The sequence below is a fragment of the Cebus imitator genome, unplaced genomic scaffold, assembly GCF_001604975.1.
Source record: "Cebus imitator isolate Cc_AM_T3 unplaced genomic scaffold, Cebus_imitator-1.0 Scaffold53, whole genome shotgun sequence".
Lineage (NCBI taxonomy): Eukaryota > Metazoa > Chordata > Mammalia > Primates > Cebidae > Cebus > Cebus imitator.
In genome coordinates, this window is record NW_016107368.1 from 9,042,558 (window position 1) to 9,062,775 (window position 20,218).

Below are 20,218 nucleotides of genomic sequence, written 5' to 3' on the forward strand. Positions count from 1 at the left end.
TTTTTGTAAATAAAATTTTATTGAAACATAGTGACATTCATTCGTTTATATGTTATCTATGGCGTGTTCATACAATAGAAGAATTGAATAGCTGTGATTGACTGTAGAGTCCATAAAACCCAAAATATTTACTATCAAACCTTTTACAGAAAAAGTTTGCTGACCCCTGTTTTTCAGGAATTGGTTGATGAGAAATTTTATATTCCATTCCTGAGTGATAACTCTTAAGTACAAAACTCATTACTTCATAAAAACATTTTACATTCTTTTTCCTAACATGCCCAGAATATCAGTCACTCATATAATTTGAGTTAAGAGGAATCTTCCACACCATCTGTTCTGTGTCCCTTGTTGGCGGCTGAGGTCTGTGTGGAGAGACTTTCCTGAAACCTTCCTCAAAATCGTCTTACCTGCTTTTCATGTAGTTCAACTTCAATCCTGCAAAGCCCGTGTGAATTAGTCTTACTAGTAATTCCAAAAACTAAATTCAGGGCAACATTTCTACCCATGAATTTGGATGGAACATTTGTACTCAATGGAAAAGCCAAGGCACAACCCAAGCAAGTAGAAATTTTCCTCCGAACATTCTTGCCTCCAGAACACATGACGGCTTCCTACTCCAAAGAGAAGCAAAGGACCACTAATGCTTCCTTGCCCACCATTACTTTTATATTTTTCTAATCAATAAGATTCTATTAATAATTTTTTTAAAAATTAGATACTCATGAGAAGTCGTTTCATTAAATGCAGCCTGTGATACTTTCATAGCATATTTGTAATTAATGGACATTATTTTTTTTCTAGCTTCCCCCCCCCCATTAATGGACATTATTTTTAGGTCAGTGTTAGGTTTATAGAGAGATGAGCAGGAATTAAATATAGCCCCCTCTTCCCACCCCTCCCCAACTAGCAGCTTCCCCTGTTGTTAACACCTTGCTTTGGAATGATACATTTGTTTCCATTGATGAACCAATATTGATGCCCTACTATTAACTAAAGTCCATTATTAACATTAGGGTTCACTCTTGTGTTGTACATTCTATGACCAAATGCATAATGTCATGTGTCACCATTATAATACCATATAGAATGGTTTCACTGCCTTCAAAATCCCATGTGCTCCACCGTATTCCTCCCTCTCCTCTTCCTTCTGTGCTTCCCAAATCCCTTTGTATCATTGATCTACTGTCTATAGATTTGCTGCTTCCAAAATGTCATATAATTGAAACCGCACATCACATAGCCTTTTCACATTGGCTTCTTTCACTTAGCAACACACATTTGTGTGCAAGTTGTGTAGATATATGTTTTCAACTCATAGGGTAAATACCAAGGACTGTAGTTGCCTGATGTATGGGAAGACTACGTTTAACTTTGTAAAGACACTGCCACATTTTCTCCCAAAGTAGCTGTACCATTTTGTTTTCCCACTAGCAGTGAAGGGTGATGATAACAAACGCTGGTAAAAATGTTACTCCACATCTTTACCAGCATTTGGTATCATCGGCATTTTAGATTTTAGTTATTCTAATAGGGGTCTCCTTATTGCTTGAATTTGTGTTTCCCTGATGTGTTAGGCTGCTTTTGCATCACTATAAATAAATGTCTGAAGCTGGGCAATTTATAAAGAAAGGAGGTTTAATTGTCTCACAGTTCTATATGCTGTACAGTAAGCATGGCACTGGTATCTGCCCCTGGTTAGGGCCTCAGGAAGCTTACAGTCATTGTGGAAGAAGGAGGAACAGAGGCATCATCTAGTGAGAGTGGGAGCAGAAGGTGGGGAAGGTGCCACACTTTTTAAACAATCAGATCTCACATGAACAGAGTGAGAACTCATTTATTATCATGAGGACAGTACCAAGCCATTCATGAAGGATCCTCCCCCATGACCCAAACACCTCCCACCATGCCCCACCATCAACATTAGGGATTACAGGGTTATATTTCAACATGAGATTTGGAGGGGACAAGCATCCAAGCTATGTCACCTGATAGCATATGATGTTGAACATCTTTTCCTATGCTTGTTTTTAAGCTGTATATCTTATTTGGTGAGGCATCTGTTCAGATAGCTTGTCAATTTAATTGGGCTGTTTGTTTTCTTACTGTGAATTTAGAACTAAGAGCCCTTTGCATATTTTGGATACATGTCCTTTGTGTTTTACAATGATTTTCTCCTAGTCTGTGACTTGTCTTTGCATTGTCTTAACAGCATCTTTCACAGATAAGAAGATTCTAATTTTGATGAAGTCCCACTTACCACTTTTTTCTTTCGTGGGTCATGTTTTCAGTGTCATATCTTAAAACTCATTACCAAAATCAAGGTCACCTAGATTTTCCCTTATGTTATATTTTACATGTTGTATAGTTTTGTGTTTTACATTTAGATCTGTGATTTTTTTTGAAATAACTTTTGTGAAAGATTTAATGCCAGTGTCTAGATTCTTTCCATTTCTTTTTTGTAAGGAACTTCAGTTAAAAAGGCTATCTCTTCCCTTTCTCCATTGAATTTGTTTTGCTCCTTTGTCAAAAATCAGTTAGCTATATTTGTGTGAGTTGATTTCTGAATACTCTATGCTGTTTATTTGATCTATTTGTCTGTTTTTTCACCAATGCCACACTGTTTTGATCATTGTAGCTTTACAGAAAGACTCGAAGTCAAGAAGAGTCAGTCTTCTTTGTTCTTCTTCAATATTGTTTCAACAATTGCATATTTTTGCTTTTTCATATAAACCTTAGAATCAGTTTGCAGATATCCACAAAGTACCTTTCTAGGATTGCACTGAATCTATAGATCAAATTGGGAGGAACTGACACACAGCAAGATTGAGCCTTCTTATCTATTAACATAGTTTGTCTTTCCATTTATTTACATCTTCTTTGATTTATTTAATTGGAGATTTGTAGTTTTTCTCACATACATTTTGTACATCTTTCGTTAGCATACTATGGATTTCTCTCTCTCTCTCGGTAATAATGTTGTATTTTAATTTCAAATTCTAATTGTTCATGGCTGGTGTATAGTAAAAAAAAAAAAAATACTTTCCTGTATTAAGCTTGTATCCTGCAACTTTGTTATATTCTAGAACTAATTAGTTCTAGATTTGTTTGTTTGTTTTGTCAGTTCCTTGGGATTTTCTACATAGACAATCATGTCATCTGTGAACAAAGACAATTTTATTTTCTCCTTTACAATTCATGTACTTTTTATTTCTTTTTTTGTCTTATTGTCTACAGTGTATTTTCAAAGCAATATACAACTACAAATATGATTACAGATAACAAGGTACATCCTTTAAACCAAAGTCTATAGTATTTTAATTGTAAGTTTTAAATGCATCTTCTAAACAGTAGATAAAATTCTTAAAAACAGGAAATTTCTTTGAATGTATTTCCATAGTCTACCACAGAGTCCGTACATGGTAAGCACTTAATGAGTATGTAGTGGGAATTAACTTAAGATATAACTTTAAAACTTAACATCTGTGTCTGGGGTTTTAGCAGAAAATACAATTCACATCAGATGCTTCAAATGAAGAGACTTTAACACAGTGGACTCTCAGGCATGTGTGCCATTAGAATCAAAATGTCCCCTGTCTGAGAGTAAGACATGGGCTTCTCAGGTAATTCCAATGGCCAGCAGTGGTTAAAAATCAGTAATAAAAGGACTACTTGTAGAAGTGTAGACAAGACTAAGAAAATCAAAAAGAGATGTTGAGGCACTTGCTTTATAAATAAAGAAACTGAAGCTGAGTGAGGAAAAGTAACTAGCTCAAGGTCATGAAGGTAGTTCACGGCGGAGATGGGCTTCAAGCCTAGGGATGTCTAATTCTATACTCCATGCTGCCTTCCAAATGAGTTTTTCTCTGGGACAAAATGTAATATTTGACCAAGGCTGAAATGAAAAAAAAAAACTCTTTCAAAGTAAGCACAAGATGCTCCTTCACTTAAAACCACATCAAATAGATTAAGATCAAAGTTTTCCTTGTGTTCTCAAATGAATTAGGGCCTGAAATAAAACTCATCTAGTTTCTGTGATTAATATAAGACACGTGATGTTGTCTCCTTTTCTCTCCATCTTGCAGATAAAATCATGTCTGAATTTTTCTGGAAAGAGAATGATGAGAACCCAGAATGACAGATATTATATCTGCTAATGTGTAGTCTGGGAGATGGGACCCCTAGTAGGGAGTGGGTTAGGAGGACAGAGAAGATGTTGACCTCTGATTAAAGCAAATGCTCAGAACTGGATTTCAAAAACTCTTTCCCTTCCAGTGTTGCTGGGGATAACATCATAGCTTTACCTCTGAACTAAGGACTTCATACAAATACATTTTCAATTCATCTGCCACTTACTGTTGACTAGATAATAAACCACTTAAAGCTTCTGAGACTAGCAGTTACCTCTTAAAATGAAGTGGTCTGCTGATGTTGTGTAACACGCATTTGTCTTGAAAATGCTTTATATTTTTTATAATTTTCTCCTCTTATTACCTAATTCACAAGTCCATTCTATTTTATACACCTTACATGTCCCTACACTATTCATGCTGAAGTCTCTTCTCACTGCAAAATGAAAAATAAAATTAAATGATTGTCAGGAAGGCACTGAGCTTAAACTGAAGCAAGTTCGGTGGATGCCGGCAGCGCCCTGATCTGAAGAAACATCTCAGGGCCTATGGTACTTGCACATCAAAGGAAGCTGTGAGCCCAGACGTCTGGACCCAGCTTATAGAAGTAGGACACCAGTCACCAAATACTGAAGAAGAAAACAGAACCAAAAGAAGAAACAAAAAAAGAAACACTGTAGACAGTGCTCTTCGAGGAGCTCTTTAGATAGAATATACAGCCAAAAGAAAGAAGGAAGGAAATCAAGATCAAAGTCAAGATATCTGTCCAGAGATCAGCCTTGTTCTCATTCTTATGATAGAAGACACAGGCATCAATCAAGCAGTAGCTCTCATGGCTGTAGAAGGAAAGTAACTCAAAGTCATTCAAGGGGTCGAGGGAAATTCTATGGAGTTAAGAGTTGTCTAGGTCAAAAAGCAGAATAAGAAGATCTAGGTCAAGACCTTGTCCATGTTCTCACAGTCGGAACAGTGAAAGCTCCAGCCACAGAAGAATGCATAGTCGGTCTCAGGATAAAGAACAACGTAAAGGCAGAGCTAAGGAGAAAAGAAGAAGGATTAAGGGAAGGACAAGGATTACATCACATCAAATGTGGGGAATCTGGAAACATCAAAGCTGGATTAGAACATCTGCCACCAGCTGAGCAGACCAAAGCCAGACTACAGCTGGTTCTTGAAGCTGCTGGAAAAGCTGATGAGGCATTGAAAGCTAAAGTAAGAAATGAGGAAGAAGCAAAGAGAAGAAAGGAGGAAGACCAAGCCACCCTTGTAGAATAAAAAGAATAAAATAAATGGAAGCTGTTGAAAGTGATTCCTTTGTTCAGCAGACATTCAGATCAATTAAGAAGTCAAAAAGTTAGTGGAATCTACTGAAGCACAACATGCAACTTCAACATCAGTACCAGCATCACTAGGTGTTGATCCACTCAGTACCAAAAACAAAATAGAAAGGAGCAGCATCCCTACCGCCATCAAGTACCAAGATGACAATTCCCTGGTCCATCCACATTTATTTATAGAGAAAGCTGATGCTGAGGGAAAATGATTCAGAGGCTAATTGCTCTCTGACAAGAAAGACTAATGGGCAGTCCTGTGGCCTAAGTAAAATACATGCGGTTGGATTGGATGGCCCCAGTAACGCTGGAAATTTAGGTTTTTTAAATACCAATGTTAACATTTTGCCCTTAAAAAGAATTCAGCTGATTATATAAAAAGGTAATCTCATTTCATTCTTCTCTCATGTAGACTTGAATATGTGTTGATTTGCTTTAACAAAATCAACTTGTTTTTAAGCTGTATACTTTAAGCTATAATATTGTGAAAAATTAAAACATAAAATTTAAGAATGCATGAAAGAGAGGCATGAAAATGTTACACTCTTAACAAAGCTAACTATACATTTTTAAAAAAGATTCTCTTGGGTGTGGCAAGTGCTCTGCAGTGGACTGCAGTTTCCAGAGCTGCCTATTAATGCCTAATGGATCCATGTTGTCTATCTGGATGCCAAAGGCATATGTGAATGTATCTTCTGTCCTGCTTCAGCCAATTCCCCAGTATTGACTATGAAAATCAGCAGATGAGTGTGTTTGGGGTTATGTTGTTTTATTTTGCCATGCAGAATATGTATTTTAAAAGAGTTTGAATGCATTTGACAGTGGACTAATATCCAGAATTTACAAGAAATTCAAACTACTCAACAAAAATACTTCTAATGAATCCCATTAAAACGTGGAAGAAGGACATGAATAGTCAGTTTTCAAAAGAAGTCATACACATTGCCCACAGGCATTTGAAAACAAGTTCAACATCACTAATCATCACAGAAATGCAAATTAAAACCACAGTGAGATACCATCTAACACCAGTCAGAATGACTATTAAAAAGACAAAAAATAACAGATGTTGGCAAGACGTAGAGAAAGAGAACTTTTATACACTGTTAGTGCGACTGTAAATTAGTACAACCTCTGTGGGAAACAGTACAGAGATTTCCCAAAGAACCAAAAATAAAGCTACAATACAATCTAGCAATCCCACTACTGAGTGTCTTCCCAAAGGGAAAGAAATAATTATCTTAAAAAGATACCTGGACTCACGTGTTTATCACAGCACTATTCACAATAGCAAAGATACGGAATCAACCTAAGTATCCATCAATGGCTGATTGGATAAAGAAAATGTATTATACACACTTGAATACCTACTCAGCCATAAAAAAGAATGAAATCATGTCTTTTGCAGCAACATGGATGGAATGGAGGTCATTATCCTAAGTGAAACAAGACAAACACATGTTCTCACTTATAAGTGGGAGCTAAGTGAAGTGTACACATGGGCATAGAGTGCAGAATGATTGACAATGGAGACTTGGAAGGGTGAGAAGGTGGGGAAGGGAATCATGAGAAGTTACCCAATGGATACAATGTACATTATTTGAGTGATGGATACTCTAAAAGCCCCGACTTCACCAGTATGCAATGGATTCATGTAACAATATTACACTTGTACCCGTAAATTTATATAAATAAAAATGGTTTTAATAAAATAAAAATGAATGTAACTATTTATACTTTTATGACCATAGATTTGTTTTTGCTTTTTCTTATCAGTCGTTCTTTATCCTCACTTGTTTGTCTACATTATGATATTTAGACATTATATTCATAAATACAATTCATGTGGGACATTATTACATGGGAAATTCCAAAATGTACCCTAATTAGTTGAATTGAGACAGTTTAGTATATGGAAAATATCGTGAAATTATATAGGACTAAAAACTACATGAGAGTTATTTAAAATGTCTATTTAATTTTGATTGATAAATTGGTCTAAATCAAATGGTTTATAATTATTAAAGAAATTGACTTCATATTAAAAATAATCTGTATGCTGAAAATACGAAAAACTGATTTTCCACCAATAATATTTTTCAGTACCACTTATTGGCGAATAAATCAAATTAAACACCTGCCTTCCTACCTCAAGCAATTTATTAAGAACAGATATCCAGGCATTGCTCTACTTTCTATTATGGATTTAAGATAAATTGAATAGAATTCAGAATACAACTTAGCAGAGAAAAGAAAACTGTGATGTAAAAGGACTGAAGAATTATGTGGGAAGGAAGGAAGGAAGGGAGGGAGGGAGGAAGGAAGGAAGGGAGGGAAGGAGGGATGGAGGGAAGGAAGAGGAAATCCATAGTTTGAACAGTTAGAACCAAACTCCCAGAACTTTTGGTATGTCACTGGGATTATAGGTGCCTGCTACCACACCCAGCTAATTTTGGCATTTTTAGTAGAGATGGGTTTTTACTGTGTTAGCCAGGCTGGTCTAGAACTCCTGAACTTGAGTGATTCTCCCACCTCAGCCTCCCCAGATGCCGAGATTACAGGCATTAGCCACCTGCCTGGACCTTTCTTCATTAGTAATTCTTGTCAGCACCTCCTGTCTGCTAAGCTTGGAAGCGTTTCCTGATGTCTAACTTATATCCTTACTCTTCCAATTCAGGTTGGTTCTCACCTTAGGCAAATGAAAATGCTCTCCTGGATTAGATGTCTAATTCATAGTGCCCCACCCCTCCCATCCTCCCAGCACACAGCTCCAGCAGCGATCCCCAGGCAGGCATGTCCCAACTGTACTTGGCCTCCACTGCAGGGTGTAGGGCAGCCTTCTGCCCCAGGGCTTGAGGACACTGTGGGAAGCTCCCTGGCACCCATGGAATGTGAGGGTGTTACCATCTTACAGGTCATTGGGAAACGGGAGCTGATGGAAACACCAGGGCTCCACAGAGAGTGGCACGAGCTTCCCACAATGAGTCACTTGACAACTTCCCCCTGTATTATCTTCCCATCCTTTCCTGTTGCAGTCCTCCATTTCTGTTCTCTGGAATGATTTCCCAAAATAAATTACCTGCACTCCTTTGGCTCAGCCTTTGCTTTCGGGGGGACCCAACCCCATTGCTCAGCATCAGCACATATTCTTTTCAGCTCTCTCGCTCTCTCTCTCTCTCTCTCCATATATATATATAGTTTCTCAGCTCTCTCTCTCTCTGTCTCTCTCTCTCTCTCTCTCTCTCTCTATATATATATATATATATATATATATACACACATATATATGTATGTATGTATGTGTAGAGAGAGAGAAATTAAAAATTATAGGGAGATGCAGAGAATAACGACACAGAGAATAACATCATAAACACTATTGTACTTGTTACACAGAAAAACAAATCTAGACAGTTTATTTTGGACACATATATAAAAGAACATAAAAACATTGGAGAGAACACTGAAATCTCCATTTTTAATTTTCTAAGCTTCACTCCCCTTCATCAATCCCCAGAAGCTGCCACTCACCTGAATTCGGTATTTTTTTTAGCCTTATTTTGTTTGCAAAATATGATTTTGCATGATTTAATATTGATACCATTACTTCAACTGAAAATTTACTTTAGGCCAGGCGCGGTGGCTCATGCCTGTAATCCCAACACTTTGGGAGGCTGAGGTGGGCGGATCACGAGGTCAAGAGATCGAGACCATCCTGGCCAACATCGTGAAACCCCGTCTCTACTAAAATATAAAAATTATCGCTGTGTCTATGGTCGGGCCCTCTGCGTCCAGCTGCCCGGGACCGAGCTCGGGTATATAGGGCCACAGGAACCAGGTTTGGGGCCCAGATAATGGGCCTCCCCCGCAGCACCCTGGCGTGGCATGAGGGTCTCCCTTGATCTGAGAATGGCTACCTCTTGATAAGAGCCAGTGGCTGACATTGGTGTCGGTGCCTATGGGACAGTGTACAAGGCCCGTGATCCCCACAGTGGTCACTTTGTGGCCCTCAAGAGTGTGAGAGTCCCCAGTGGAAGAGCTGGAGGAGGTCTTCCCGTCAGCACAGTTCGTGAAGTGGCCTTACTGAGGCGACTGAAGGCTTTTGAGCATCCCAACGTTGTCCGGCTGATGGATGTCTGTGCCACATCCCAAACTGACGGAGAGATCAAGGTAACCCTGGTGTTTGAGCATGTAGACCAAGATCTAAGGGCATATCTGGACAAGGAATCCCCACCAGGCTTGCCAGCCGAGACCATCAAGGATCTGATGCGCCAGTTTCTAAGAGGCCTAGATTTTCTTCATGCCAATTGCATCGTTCACCGAGATCTGAAGCCAGAGGACATTCTGGTGACAAGTGGTGGAACAGTCAAGCTGGCTGACTTTGGCCTGGCCAGAATCTACAGCTACCAGATGTCACTTACACCCGTGGTTGTTACACTCTGGCACCGAGCTCCCGAAGTTCTTCTGCAGTCCACATATGCAACACCTGTGGACATGTGGAGTGTCGGCTGTATCTCTGCTGAGATGTTTCGTCGAAAGCCTCTCTTCTGCAGAAACTCTGAAGCTGACCAGTTGGGCAAAATCTTTGACCTGACTGGGCTGCCTCCAGAGGATGACTGGCCTCGAGATGTATCTCTGCCCTGTGGAGGCTTTCCCCCAAGAGGGCCCCGCCCAGGGCAGTCGGTGGTACCTGAGATGGAGGAGTTGGGAGCACATCTGCTGCTGGAAATGCTGACTTTTAACCCACACAAGCAAATCTCTGCCTTTCGAGCTCTGCAGCACTCTTATCTACATAAGGATGAAGGTAATCTGGAGTCAGCAATGAAGTGGCTGCCATGGAAGGAAGAAAAGCTGCCATTTCCCTTCTGGACACTGAGAGGGCAGTCTCTGCCTTTGTCTCTGAGGCTGTGGAGGCTCCACCTCCCTCTTTCTACAGAGATTACTTTGCTGCCTTAATGACATTCCCCTCCTACCTCTCCTTCTGAGCCCTCTCCTTCTGCACCCCCATCATCTCTCTACCCTAAGGGGTTCGCTTGTGTCCCTTTCCCTACCTTTATATTGGTGGTCTTTTTTTATACAGGGAAAACAAAACAAAGAAAAAACAAAATTAGCTGGGCGTCGTAGCGAGTGCCTGCAGTCCCAGCTACTTGGGAGGCTGAGGCAGGAGAATCGCTTGAACCCGGGAGGCAGAGGTTGCAGTGAGCTGAGATCGCACCACTGCACTCCAGCCTGGCACCTGTTGCTCTGTCTCAAAAAAAAAAAAAAAAAAAAAAAAAATTTACTTTAAAATTTACACAAATGGTATCACACCTTATGCTTCATTTTGAAACTATATTTTTATCTGTTTTATTTTTGTAAAATGTATTCATGTTAATACATATGGTTCTAGATTACTTCTCTTATTTACTGTAATATTCTACTGTATGACTATAATTTATTTATCTGTTTTTCCTTTTAGACATTTTTAGATGTTCCCGGGTTTTTTTTTTTTTTTCTCTTATGAATAGTACTGCTGCTATGAACACGTTTTTGTACCCATCTTTTGGTGCAGATGTGCAAGTTTTTCTTTCGCGTGTTTTCTTGGTCATAAGAAAACGACATTTCTAACTCTTCTGTAAGTTGCCAAACTACTCTTTTGAGAGATTCTTCCACTACCATAATGAGAATTTCCTCTTTTTCGTATTCCAGTCATCACTTGACATACTAAATTCCTTTAAAATACTTTGCTAGTCTTATGAGTTTGAATGGATCTCCTTTTGTTTCATTTTGCATTTCCCCAATTATTAGTGAGGTTAACTGTCTATTCAACTATTGAGCCATGAGTTTTCTTCTTTGAAGACTAAAATGTCTGTTTGTCTGTTGGGCTGCTTTTGTCCAATTGATGTGTAAGAATTCTTCAGATCTTCTGATACCAAGCTCTTGCTTCCGGTCGATGTTGCAAATCTATTTCCCAAAATATCTCCTATGTTTAGTTTTTCTAGCGTGTCTTCTGTAGTAGTAAATATTTTAACTTTGATTAAGTCAAATGTATCCATTTTTAATTTATCAGCGAATTAATTTTCATGGAGTCAGAGTTTTCTCATGAGTTAATCAGTCATTTTAAAGAATCATCTTGGCCAGGCGCGGTGGCTCACGCCTGTAATCCCAGCACTTTGGGAGGCCAAGGCGGGCGGATCACGAGGTCAAGAGATCGAGACCATGTTGAAACCCCGTATCTACTAAAAAATACAAAAATTAGCTGGTAGTGGTGGCGTGCGCCTGTAGTCCCAGCTACTCGGGAGGCTGAGGCAGGAGAATCGCTTGAACCCAGGAGAAGGAGGTTGCAGTGAGCCAAGATCACGCCACTGCCCTCCAGCCTGGAGCCTGGCGACACAGCAAGACTCTGTCTCAAAAAAAGAAAGAATCATCTTTCAGTTTGGTTTGTGGGCTTGGTTTGCTGGTTTATCTTTCTCTGATTTCTGTTCTTATATTTACTAATCCTTCTCCTTATTTCAGCAAACTCTATTTTTATTTTCTAGCTTTGACTACTACCTTCATCTTGATCTTTCAAGAAATACGTTTTAATTCACTTTGTCTGCATTTTTCATTTTTTGAAGTATACAGTAATTTTAGTGGCAAGGTTCTAGAGATTTTCCTTCTTAAACCATGGTACATTAAACATTTTTAAGTTTAAACAAAATAATGTGTATACATACCAGAAAAAGAAAACAGAATTTATCTCTCATTTCTCCTGTCCCTCTGTTCCCTCCCAGATGAGGACAACCAAATTATTAGAGCACCAAGCAAGGCTACTACTTTACTTTATGTAGGATGAGAAAAATGGGTGTTTATTTGAAATGATGTATTATTATATATTGTTTACTTTTCTGTTACATAAATGCTATCAAACAAAATGAAATGATGAATTTATTATTTAAACAAAAACAATAGGACTAGTTAACAGTGGCAATTAGTAGTAGAGGTGATTAAACAAAAAATATGTGTGAGGAAAATATAACAATATTTTCATAATGTTTTTTATTCTCTGACACATCAACTTATTTTAACTCTTTATTAAATTTAGTAAATTTTGGCTGGGTGCAGTGGCTCATGCTTGTAATCCCAGCACTTTGGGAGGCTGAGGACGGCGGATCATCTGAGGTTGGGAGTTCAAGACCGGCCTGACCAACATGGATAAACCCTGTCTCTACTAAAAATACAAAAAAAAATAGCAGGGAGTGGTGGATTATGCCTGTAATCCCAGCACCTGGGAAGGCTGAGGTAGGAGAATCGCTTCAACCCAGGAGGCGGAGGTTGCAGTGAGCCGACATCACACCATCGCGCTCCAGCCTGGGCAACAAGAGCAAAACTCTGCCTCAAAAGAAAAAATTAATAAATTATGTAGGTCATCTAGTTGGGTATTCTCAAGGTACATGTGAATGTTTTAACAAGGAGAACTTTAATATAGATTATAATTATTTATAATTATAATTATAGAACTTTAATAATATTTAAAGAGGACTTTAATATTAAAGAGAGATTGCCCACATTTAGTAGAAAACGACATCTTTTTTCTGTACAGTAGGATATTTTACTCTTTCTATTTCCTTTTTCTTAATAACTCCCTGAACGGCTGCATCCTTAAGTCACATCAGTCACCTCACTCGCGCTTCACTCAATGTCCCATTGCAGGAACTCCAAGTCATGGATGCCAACATGAATGGACAGTGACCACACTCGCAGGGGATCTATGCTGTACTCAGCTCCTATTTTTTAGGATGCCCTGTGGGTTTTGTACTTTTCCCTCAACCGTCCTCACCCATCATGAAAAACTGAGACGTCTTGTGCCCAGGACTGAGGATTTTTCTGGAACACGGGACTGACAGTCCTGAGTGAGCCCGGACACCTGGCCACCCCAGCAAGTTAGTAATTTTAGCTCTCTTAGCTGGTTCTCTTGGTCTTAGTCTCCATACTGCTAAATAACATACTTACATTTCTCTTTCTTGATTGTTCTATCTCAGATATCAGGTACTGTGTTTTCATATGAAAATGAAGATTTGACTCTTTCCAAATCCTCTTTTCTTTGCTCCAGTGTATTTTTGTTGTTGTTGCTTTACACATTCATTTTTTTTTTTTTTTTTTGAGAAAACCATGCAGTGGCTTCCCAAGAAGTGATGCATGCCAGAGGATTTTTTTTAAATAACTGTCTGTGCATTGCCCCCCTCCCCCCACCCCCCACTCCATCGTTCCCCATCTGGAAAAAGCACACAGAATTCTTTCCAGATACTCTAAAGCACTGGCTTTACAAAGGAAAAGATTCTTATCCCAAATACACACTCTTTCCACTTACCCCCAAAGAAGACTAACCATAAAAAGTTTTAAAAACTGAATCGAGATGTCCATACCTTCATTTTTAAGAAAGACTCCAAGGTACCTATGCTGCCAAAATGCCTGCACTGTCCTCTCTCTCAGTATCCACATTCACAGGGGCTTTGCTGCATTCTTAGGACAAGATCTTTTCAAGGCAACCGTTACTAGCTGTTTCCTTATAGGGCATCAAGATAAGAAATGCCGATGATGTTATTAACCCTGACCCCGCTTTGATGTGGGTATGGGAAACTAAGCAGCTGAGCTTTCACTGGTCACTGACACTAACCTTTCATACTAGGATTTCCTGCAGTTTAAGGGTGACAGACTGACTAGGGGAATGGTGATGTCTTACAGCAAGCATCACTTGCTTTTTACGAGTGGTTCCTACAGACTACTCAATTTTGTCCAAAATCTAACGCTCACCTTTCTTTACAGTGCCATCTGCTGCTGCCTTTGACTACTGCATTTTCCTTCTGTTTGCTTAGTCCACACCCAGTGTGGTAAAACATGGGAAAGGGAAAGCCATCTTCTATTAAAGTAAATATTGGTTCAGCATATACTAAGCATCAGGCACTTTTTTTTTCAGGTGCTACAGAACTATATTGACACAGGCAAAATGTTGTATTTTCTGTACCCTATAGTCTCACTTAATAATAGGTGCATTAGGCTGGGCTCATGCCTGTAATCCCAGCACTTTGGGAGGCCAAGGCGGGTGGATCACCTGAGGTCAGGGGTTCGAGATCAGCCTGGCCAACATGGCAAAAGCCCATCTCTACAAAAAATACAAACATTAGCTGGGCATGGTAGTTCATACCTGTAATCCCAGCTACTCAGAGGCTGAGGCAGGAGAATCGCTTGAACCCTGGAGGCGGAGGTTGCAGTGAGCTGAGATTGCACCATTGCACTCCAGCCTGGGTGACAGAGTGAGACTTCATCTCAAAAATAAATAAATAAATAAATAAAATAATAGGTACAATAAGTAACATCAGGAGATGATCCCAAAGAAAAATTGAATGGAATGAGCAAAAAGACTCGTGGGGTGCTGTTTCATGAAAGACCTTTCTGCTAGCTATTTCTGAATGTAGTGTAGGCACTGAGCCATGTAGATATCTGGCAGAAAAAGATTTCACTTAGGATCAGCAAATGCGGAGATGTAGGAGAAGGATCATTCATTCAGCAGAGGGCGCGGCAAATGCCAAGGTCTTGAAGTAGAAGCACATGGGGCATGTCCAGGCTGTGGGAGGAGGTGGGGCCCTAGAGCAGCGTGAGGGAGTGAGACACTGGTGATGGGAGCTGCAGCGGAAGCCACGACCAGGTCATGAACACTATGTTGGCCACAGTGAGGACCCCAACTTTATTCTAAGTGTGATGGGACGTTACTAGGCAGTTTTGAGCAGACGAGTGTCACAATCACATTCAGATTTTGAAAGGATTGCTCTGTCTAGTATGCAAATGGCCAAGAGCGAAGAACAGACGATGATGCTCTGTCGCCCAGGCTGGACATGATCTCGGCTCTCTGCAACCTCCACCTCTGGGATTCAAGGGATTCTCCTGCCACAGCCTCCAGAGTAGATGAGATTACAGGCATGTGCCACCACGCCCCACTAATTTTTCTATGTTTAGTAGAGATGGGGTTTCGCCATGTTAGCCAGGCTGTTCTCAAACTCCTGACCTCAGGTGATCTGCTTGCCTTGGCCTCCCAAAGTGCTAGGTTTACAGGTATGAGCCACCACGCCCAGCCTGTTTATTTATTTTAGAGATAGGCCTTGTTATGTTGCCCAGGCTGACCTTAACTCTGGGATTCAAACAATCCTCCCATCTCAGCCTCTCAAGTAGCTGAGACCATAGGTGTGTGCCCTCATGCCCATTTCTATTCTTTATTTTATTTATTTCTGCTCCAGTCTTTCTTGTTTCCTTCCTTTTGCTAATCTTGGGTTTAGTTGGGTTTTTTTTCCTCCTAGTTCCTTGAGGAAGAGAATGATCCTTATGTCTTTCCTATTACCTCACATCTCTTTGCTGCACTCACAAATGTAGAAACCTTGTGGTCATTAATCTGCTATGGGATTAGAAAAAAAAAAAAAAAAAAACACCAAACCTTATGATCTGGAAGAAAGCAACAGCGTTGTAGCTAAAATTCTCAAAGAACAATAAGAATTAAAAATCCACACAGTTTTGAAGCCTTACTATACTCTCATTCTTAACCTTTGTGTACCATCTTAAAATTTTGTTTCTTTCTGGGCCACAGAAGAACAGAGTTTTCATTGTGAAATTTTACACCACATTTTACTGGTTCCATGTATGCCCTGGCATACAATGGCCTAATCCCCTCTCGGACCTCCTTTTATTAGACATCCCGGGCCTGAAGTAAGATGTCCCCACCAGGATATAGACAGCAGTGCATACTGACTGATAGGAGAGTTGTGTGATTTAGTTATAAGAAGCCAACCAGGCTGAGGCAGGAGAATCGCTTGAACTAGGGAGTCAGAGGTTGCTGTGAGCCGAGATCACACCACCGCACTCCAGCCTGGTGACAGAGCGAGACTGTCTCCAAAAAAAAAGAAGCCAACCAATGTCTCAGACGGCCAGTTGAGTCTTTGAAATGTATTTGCTGGATTGAATGGTTGTCTTTTCATGTAAGTTTTAGAAATCTATTATGGTGACTTCATCTCTCTGAAGGAAATAAAATGGTTTTGTCAGTGGTAATAAGAATCATGTGACTTTTAATGTCTCTGGTTTAAATTCTTTACCAGAAAGAGCCAAGTCAAACTTTAAGCTCCGTTACAGCAATTATGTTTCCTTTTACAGTTGGCACATTTGCTTTATCCTTTTTCTTTGCTTTTGATTTTATGTTTTGAAAATTTACTATCCTATATGGTGTGTTTTTACGTAAATCATTTGCATATTTTTAAGAGCCTTTGTGGAAAAAAATCTTTAGTTTTCTTCAGGGAAAAGGAACAAATGAATTGGATGAATAAACTGTATACTTTGAGATTTTGACATAAAAAATGTCTACTCTTGGCTAGGCGTGTTGGCTCATGTCTATAATCTCAGCACTTTGGGAGGTGGAGGCGGGTGAATCACCTGAGGTCAGGAGCTGGAGACCAGCCTGGCAAACACGGTGAAACCCCGTCTCTACTAAAAATACAAAAGTTAGCCAGGAGTGGTGGTGCATGCCTGTAATCCCAGCTACTAGAGAGGCTGAGGCAGGAGAATCCCATGAACCCTGGAGGCGGAGGTTGCAGTGAGCTGAGACCACACTACTGTATTCCAGCCTGGGCAACAGACTCTGTCTTTAAAAAAAAAAAAAAAAAAAAAACAGGAATTTTTTTAAAAAAAAAAAAAAAAAAAAACGAAAGAAAGAAAAGAAAAATCTACTCTTCTGCATAAAATATCTCCCTGGGTTACAGATCACTACAAAAATGACTGCAGATCTCTCTCGTATATCTGTATAGAGAACACTGAAAAAAGCATCCTTTCCATCAGTTTCCATTGGGAACCATGTTATAAACTCCTGTGGTTTCTGTGTGTGCATGTGTGCATTTCTGTAAAATTCCTCTACATCAGCCTTTTCCACACTATGCACTGAAAAACAGCAATGTCAGAATAACCCAAATATCTACCAATGCAAATATCTATTAAAATGGATAAATTTACTATAATATGTTGATACAATAAAATACCACTGAGCAATAAAAATTATCAACTACCAATATATACAACATTGATAAATCTCAAAAACATTGTGTATTATGAGGCCAGGCGTGGTGGCTCATGCCTGCAATCTCAACACTTTGGGAAGCTGAGATGAGAGGATCGCTTGAGCCCAGGAGTTCGGGACCAGCCTCGGCAACAATGTGAGACCCTGTTTCTATAAAAAAAAAAAAATTAAAAATTAGCCAGGCATGGCCATGAGTGCCTGTGGTCCCAGCTACATGGGATCTGAGGCATGGCTCCCTTGAGCCCAGTAGGTTTAGACTGCAGTGAGCCATGTTGGCACCACTGAACTCCAGCCTAGGTGACAGAGCAAGACCCTGTCTCAAAAAATACATAAATATATATTGTGTAGTATGAAAAAAAGCCAGATAGGAAAGAGGCATGCTGTCTAACCAATCTACTCCAATGATAACGACAGTAAGCCATACATGAGGAGTTTGCCCTGATGGCCCAATTGCTTCATATTAAGGCCCATCTCCCAAAACTGGGATCCCTCAGCTTAAGGACTCAGTCCTATGAGACTGCCACCCACTTCAGATGCCAGTCACCTGTCCCAGGTTGTGACCTGTACTTCTGACCAACTGGCTATTAAATGAGGCGGTTCCCCTCCTAAATCTGCTAGTTTGCTGGGATGGCTCACAGGACTCAGGGAAACACTTTGCTTATGTTTACCCATTTATTATAAAGGATATTGCAAAGGATACAAATTAATAGTCAGATGCAAGAGATGCACAGGGGAAGGTATGTGGGAAGGAGCATGACTCCATACACCTCCACATGTTCAGCCTGGAAACTCTCCCAACCCAGCTCTTTTGAGTTTTTATGAAGGCTTCATTATGTAGGCATGATGGATTACATTATTGGCCATTGGTGATCAGTTCATCCATTAGTTCCTTTTCCCTCACTGAAGGTAGAGGTGGGTAAAACTCAAAGTTATAACTCTCTCTCTCTCTCTCTTTTTTTTTTTTGAGACGGAAGCTGGAGTTGCCAAGGCTGGAGTGTAGTGACACGATCTCGGCTCACTGCAACCTCGGCCTCCTGGGTTCAAAGCGATCCTCCAGTCTCAGCCTCTGGAATCGCTGGGATAACAAGTGCCCATCACCGTGCCCAGGTAATTTTTGCATTTTTAGTTTTGCCATGTTGGATAGGCTGGTTTTGAACTCCTGGCCTCAAGTGATTCGACCACCTTAGCCTCTCAAAGTGCTGGGATTACAGGTGGAAAGTTCTAACTCTCTCTCTCTTTTTTTTTCTTTTTTTTTTTTGAGATGGAGTCTTGCTCTGTTGCCCAGGCTGGAGTGCCGTGTCTCACTGCACTCTCTGCCTCCCTGGTTCAAGCAATTCTCCTGCCTTAGCCTCCCAGTTAGCTGGGATTACAGGCATCCACCACCATGCCTGGCTAATTTTTTGCATTTTAGTAGAGACGTGGTTTCACCGTGTTGCCCAGGCTGGTTTCAAACTCCTGACCTCGTGATCTACCTGCCTCGGCCTCCCGACATGTTGGGATTACAGGTGTGAGCCACCATGCCTGGCTCTAACTCTCTAATCACAAGGCCAGTTCGCCTGGCAACCAGCTTCATCCCGAGGCTGTCCGGCAGTCACCAGTCATCAGCCATCTCCTTAGCACACAAAAAGCACATCATTTTGGAGATTCCAAAAAATTTAGGAGATGTGCGCGAGAAACCAGGATGAAGACCAAATATATATTTCTTATTTTAAATCACAATATCACAACGAATATGAGGCACAGAAACTGCTATCCTGTAAGCCTGTCTCTGAGAACCATCTGGATCATAACATACATCGACTTGCTCTTGGCTTTGAAAACAGTTTCTGTTCTGTTATGACCCTACCAAAGCCATGCATTAAACACTCCGGTGCAATCTATATGTCTAGTTTTTGGAAATCCCAAGTCCAGCAACAAAAATATCCTTTGAAAAATGCCCATGCCACCTTGTCTTGCACAGAAATGTCATTGCAAGTTTGAGTAGAAAATTAGTAGTAGTAGTGCCTTGAAATATCTTTAAATAATGAAGAAAATGAGAATTATAATTATTTTTAACAATTCTGCCATTTAAACTTAAATGGTATTTTTAAAATAAATAGATTTCCTTAACAGGACTCTGCTCCAAATTTGCTTGGTGATGTGAAAGTGAATTTTCCACCTAGTTCTGGCATTTCCAGCCAATGGCCCAGATGACGGGACACGCTGCCGTAGCCAGGCTCATAGGCTAACTTCTAGTGTCAGATGCAAATTACGATGACTTTTGCCTTTACAAAGGGAAAGATCAAATCCTGAAGTGAGGCTCCCAAAGTACATACAGCACCCTTCCAGACCCATCTCCACAGCAGCATGGCATGGAAAGAACTAGTCTTGTTGGAGGACGTTTGTTGTGTAATGCTGGAGTGATTTGTACCGGTAGCAAAGAACTGAAAGTGCTTAGATGGCAATTAAATATAAACGTGCTAATTTCTTGACAGGCTAACTATGTAGTTCTCATCCAGAGAAAACTGTCACCCAGTCAACGCAGCAAAGATGATATAATCAGAATTTATGTAGCAGTGATGTGTGGTGACTCATCTAGGTAGAAAGTAAGATTGGATCATATGTTAACAAACAAGTTTCTATCAAGAATAAAGAATGCTAGGCAGCCTTGACCCATTTCAACTCTTTTCCATCACTCTAATGGGTTATATTTG

General features: G+C 40.1%; 1 protein-coding gene and 1 pseudogene across 1 annotated transcript; both read left to right on the top strand.

The window, feature by feature from the left end:
- The first annotated feature begins 507 nt into the window (after nucleotides 1–507).
- On the top strand, nucleotides 508–5,729 carry LOC108304155 (annotated as a pseudogene).
- A 3,638-nt stretch (nucleotides 5,730–9,367) lies between these two features.
- LOC108304334 (cyclin-dependent kinase 4-like) lies at nucleotides 9,368–10,560 on the top strand. Its single transcript, XM_037738454.1, is given in 1 exon segment — nucleotides 9,368–10,560. A coding segment is annotated over 1 exon segment (1,047 nt). The 3' UTR covers nucleotides 10,415–10,560.
- Nucleotides 10,561–20,218: the final 9,658 nt, after the last annotated feature.